General features: G+C 33.8%; 1 protein-coding gene across 19 annotated transcripts in view; it reads left to right on the top strand.

Annotated features, from left to right (window-relative positions):
* Window positions 1-5,752, top strand: part of DLG1 (discs, large homolog 1 (Drosophila)) — a 294,073-nt gene that overhangs the window by 209,509 nt on the left and 78,812 nt on the right. For all 19 annotated transcript variants that reach the window (XM_014545303.1, XM_014545309.1, XM_005873176.2 and 16 more), the window contains one exon: window positions 1,199-1,355. In XM_014545303.1, the coding sequence (XP_014400789.1) occupies window positions 1,199-1,355 (157 nt within the window). The remainder of the gene's footprint in view (window positions 1-1,198; window positions 1,356-5,752) is intronic.

Genomic DNA, 5,752 nt, shown 5'->3' with positions numbered 1-5,752 from the left:
ACAACTGCCCTCCCCTGCTGGCCATCTTGTGGCTGTGGGCACTGCCATCTTTGAGGGCAGGGCAGTCAATTAGCATATTCCCTCCTTATTGGCTGTGGGTGTCACCATCTCTGAGGACATGGCAGTCAATTAGCATATTCCCTCTTTATTAGATAGGAAGAATATTTCCTCTTTATTAGATAGGATAATCTGCTGCTGGTATTTTCATGGTCTTACCAGAGAAAATGATTGATTTTCACATAGCTATGTATAAGTGGTAGCAAATATGAAACATTATTAGTGGTAAGATATATTTTTATTTCAGAGATTTTAAATAGGTGGTATGTGGGGCAAAAAAGGGTACATCTTAGAAAGGACAAAAAGCAGAGGTAGATAGATGGATGTGACTTAAGAAATAAAGATATTTAATTGTTTCATATAAAAAATCTGGAGATGGGCAATTCCAATGTTTATGTAGCAACCCTAGGTCCATGGTTTCTCTGCTTGATCTTAGCTTCATGACTGTTATGTGTTCAAACCAGTAATGGCGTTTTATCATTTATTTTTTTGTGGGGGGTGTTATGTTGGGTGGGGAGGCAAACAAATGTGCTTTGTCCTTGTCAGGGTCTGTCTTTCTTTGGAAGTGACAGTGAAATTTCCCTTTATTTCTCAGAAGCCAGAAGAGGATCATAGCAAAGGGTTAATGACTGGCTTAAGTTAATCATGAACTCATCCCTTTGGGATTGGAAAAAGGACCTTACCTTCTCTAAGACAAAGTGATATCTTCCTTTTACAAAATCTAAGAAGTAGGGGAAATAGGCAATAAAATGTGCACAACATCAATTTTTCATAAGTGTATTATATATACAATATTCCCTGAGAAGGCTCTTTATATCATTTTTTTAAATTTCCACATTGTTTTCTTCTTTCTGTTTTAGTTTCATGTTTTCTTCCTTTTGTTTTAGTTTCGTGTTTGTTTCTTAACATGGGTTTTGCCTTTATATGAAATTACGATTTTTACTTTTAATTTCTAAGCCTAATTTCTAGGTTTAGAAAGAATTCCTTCCTTACTCTGCAATTCCAAAAACCCTTTTATATTTCATCTAGCTTTCTTTATAGTTTGAAAAGAGTTATCAATAGGGAATTCTTTCTCATTGATACAATGTCAAATTCTGTATAAAATTTCTAAGATAAACAAAATTGTTTTCTTAATTTTTAGGGAACCTAGAAAAGTTGTTCTTCATCGTGGCTCAACAGGCCTTGGTTTCAACATTGTAGGAGGTGAAGATGGAGAAGGAATATTTATTTCCTTTATCTTGGCTGGAGGACCTGCTGATCTTAGTGGAGAGCTCAGAAAAGGAGATCGTATTATATCGGTAGGATATGTTAATCAAAGTAATGTGTGTGTTTTTATTTTAACTATGACCTATTATTAAAAATTTTTGTTTTTACATCCTAAAGTTATGAGATATTTTAGTTAATCTTACCATTTTACAGCTTAATTGTAGAATTATAGTGATGTCAGAGAACATGATCTATATGACAGATTTTATTTTGATATTTGGCTTACTTATAAGTGTCATCTTTATAAATGTCTTTTATACTATGTCTATTAACTCAACCTATGTCTTTATATGTCTATTAACTCAACCTTGCTGCTTGTTTAGTTTAGATTTTTGTTTTAATCTGTTGTCTGCTTAACATATTATTTAAAAAGATTTTTTTAAGCTGCCTGAATGTGATGATGTGTTTAGCACTTTGTCCTTATAGAGTTTTTTTTTCATTGTATGTATGAAACTATGTTATTAAATGCACTAAATTTAGAATCATCATTTCCTCCTAGTGAGTTGAACTTTTTGATCCCCTTTATTTATAATAAAGGTTTTTATCCTAGAAGGTATATTGCTGATATTAATGTGACTGCTAACATTTTTGCTTGATATTCACCTCATGTTTTCTTCCCTTTTTACTTTCAATTTGTCTGTGCATTTATGTGGCTGTTGTCCATACAGTTTTATACTAAAACTGATCAATAATTCTACTGTTCTACCTAATGGCTCACAGACTTTGGGAAACTTTAATTCTAATGATCTGTTTCTAGTATTTTACTTCTGTTTCACTTTTATATCCCCCAAACTGAGTCATTTTTATTTTTTTTAACAGTCAATCCATTCTTTCATTTTTTTGTTCTTATATTTTCTTCTGTGTTTTTTAGTGGGCCACTAACAGCATTGGGATTTGTTTTTATTGTATAGGACTGTCTTGTTCATTGTAGAAAATTTAGCCTTTTAAGCTCCCATTCTCTTGCTAGTAGAACTCCTTAGTTATTTTAAGAAGCAAAAGTGTCCCTCAAATATCCAGATGCACCTTAGTGGGAGCCTTGGATTATTCTTTAGCAGTGATTTTTTTTTATAATTGATTGATTGATTTGAGAGAGAGAGGATGAGAGAGAAACATCGATTATTGTTCCACTTATTTGTGCCTTCATTGTTTGATTCTTCTATGTGTCCTGACCGGGGATTGAACCCATAACCTTGGCATATCGGAATGATGCTCTAACCAACTGAGTTTCCTGGTCAGGGGCCAGCAATAATTTCTTGATGATAAATACTCTTAGAGTTTGTCTGAAAATATCTTTATTTTACCCTGGTGTGTAAATATAATTCAGTCTAGAATTCTAGGTTGACAGTTGTTGTCTAGTACTTTGAAGATACTGCTTTATGCATGCTATTTGGAAAATAATACAATAATTAATAAACAGTAATACAAGAATAAACTCCGTTTCACACACTCACAACCATAAATCTATTTTTGTCCCACCCTGCATGCTATTTTGTTTTTAATTAAAAAGTGTAGGCAACACTTTAAAATTGTAAGATCTGAGATATAGCAACAAACCTATATCCTGTGTCGCCAATAATATTCAATATTGATGACTATTTAAATAATTTCTTATAAATCAATAGAGACCTTTTCAACTACATAATATAAAGAAAACAAAATTTGAAAATACTCCTCAAACTGAAGGTATATGTTGCTGGAACAGGATAAGAAAAGCATTCAAAAATGTACATTGTATCTTTTTACAGTTTTCTATCAATCAATCCCTCTTGCCACCTAATCCTTACCTGCACATACTTAACATGTATCACCATATTCCTGCAACCTATATGTGACAAAAGACTTGGAGGAATTGAGGTGGGAGTTATAAAACTTTTCTATCTCTTGTGGCAGTTGCTACACAACATTTAAAATTGTCAAAACTCTTAACTGTAAACTAAAAAAAGATTAATTTATTGAAGATAAATTATGCCTAAATAAAAATAGATGTTTAAAGTTATAACCAAGTATCATATCTACCCAGTTAAATGATTTTTTAAAAATTGATGATAATAAAACATTGGTGAGGGCATGGAGTAATTGTAACTCTCATTCATTACTGGTGGACAGATAAAATAATACAATCACTACAAAAACTTTTGGGACGTTTTCGAGAAATTAAAAATATATCTAACCTTACCACCCAGATTTTACCAACAAAATCATATATCTACAAAAATCACTTTAACAATAATGTGTGTAACAGACTTATTCATAATAACCCAGATTTTGAAATAATTTGTGTTCATCAATAGTAAAGTAGCTAAATAAATTGTTATATGTTTATACAATATGCTTCACAGCAATAAAAGTTAACTACTGAAACTCAAAACAACATGGCTGACACTAAAATACAACATGTTGAATAAAACAAAACACCACAGAAATGCATGCTATATTATTCCAGTTACATGCTAATCATGAGCATGCAACACTAATTTGTATTAATAGAAGTCAGAAAGTTGGTGCTGGTAATTGTACTGACTATAATAAAGAGACACAATGGAAATGTGGATTGGTTAATGGAGAGGTATATCTTGTTTGGGGTTGTGATTACGTAGGTGCATACAGTTGTTGAAAATTCTTCCAACTGAACTGTTGAAATTCGTACATTTTCTTTCTTATAAATTATATTGTAATTTAAATTTTTAAAATAAGTTACAGTATTGCCCTGGTCAGTGTTTTAAGTGGTTAGAGCATCAACTGCACACCAAAGTCTCACAGGTCCTAATACCAATCAAGGGCACATACCTGGGTTGCAGGTTCAATCCCCAGCCCTGGTCTAAAAAACTCAAAGGAAAATAGATGTATTTTGAATTGTCAATGAGGGACCACTTTATATGGGTCACTGACACACTGCCAGATTATGTTAGTCTGACTAATACAACCTGCTTCACTCAGAACTTTCCCAGTTTTAGTACTGAAAGCTTTGTCTGGAAATCCCTTTAGTCTCAATTTTAAAACTGAACATCTCAGATAGTGCAGCCCAATTGTACATCCTAATGTGAGTGTAAATTAAGGACCTGTATAGCCTTGTTTGGCAGTATGCATCAGTAACCTTAAAATTTCAATGCTTATAAGCTTCTCTATGGAAATACACTGAAAGCAATAGGAAAACCTATGAACAAGAGAAAAACATGAGAAAATATATTCAAAACTAAATAAACCTTGAAACAAACTTATTTAAATACCTCATTAGACAAATTTAACTTTTTTCAATTTTCAGCTTGTATCAGAATCACCTTGAGGCCTTGTTAAAAGATCGATTTCTAGACCCCATCCCTAAACTTTCTGATTTAGTATAACTTGAAGAGGTTCTGAAATTTATATTCTTGACAAGTTTCCATGAGATACTGATATTGCTACCCCTAGAATCAAACTTTGTGAACCACTCTTGTAAAGACATCACTGTTGTTTATTTTTAACTAGAGGCCCGGTGCACAAAAATTTGACCTGTCAGTTGGTTCTTGGAACACCCTACTTTTAAGATTCTCTGTATTTGACCTTATTCAGAACTCCACCACTACAAAAGCCTGTCAAAACAATTACAGGCCCTGGCTGATGTGGCTCAGTTGGTTAGAGTGGCTTCCCTTGTACCCAAAGGTCCCAGGTTTGATTTCCAGTCAGGGCACATGCCTGGGTTTCCATCTCTTTCTCCCTCCTCTCTAAAATCAATAAAATAAACAATTTCAGGCACATTATGGCTGCTTAAGACATTGGATAACAGTTGAGGCAAACAGTAGACTAATCAAAAAACTTAAAAGGAAAAACTGGGAATGAGATCTCCATAGAGCCTCTGAAAAGTTCTGACATATTCCTTGGAATCTGACATATTCCAGGACATTTGCATGTTCTGGATTGTGTGCATGCTCAAGAAAGACCTGAAAACTCCCTAAATTCTCACCTCTGGGTGACCATAAGGCTCTGTGTAAGCAGGAAGTGAAGATTAAGGCAGTTATTAGTTGCTTACCCGAGTGTTGAAGACATTACCCAACATGCACACAGAGCCCTTCAGCAAAGAGTCCAGCCATTTAAATAAATCTCTGTCCAATTATTAACTGACTGCTAAAATAACCACGCAAAGACTCAGTAGCACACAACAAAGAATATAAATTTTAGAGCATTCAGAAATGTCATCAAAGGGATCTGTAGGAGGCCACAGATTTGATTTCCAGAGTTACTACATTATATTATTTTAAATGTTCCTTTTTTAACAAAAAAATTATGACATACACCAAAAACATGAAAATAATGGCCAAAGCCCTGGACAGGAGTTTTGAGTGTCAGCCAGTACAACAGAGGGTCACAGGTTTGATTCCCGGTCAAGGACACACACCTGGCTTGCAGGTTCATTCCCCACCTCTGATTGGGGTACATGCAAAAGACAATCTCT

Source organism: Myotis brandtii, unplaced genomic scaffold (assembly GCF_000412655.1).
Source record: "Myotis brandtii unplaced genomic scaffold, ASM41265v1 scaffold4, whole genome shotgun sequence".
NCBI classification, from domain to species: Eukaryota; Metazoa; Chordata; class Mammalia; order Chiroptera; family Vespertilionidae; genus Myotis; species Myotis brandtii.
This window is presented reverse-complemented; position numbering and strand designations above follow the sequence as displayed.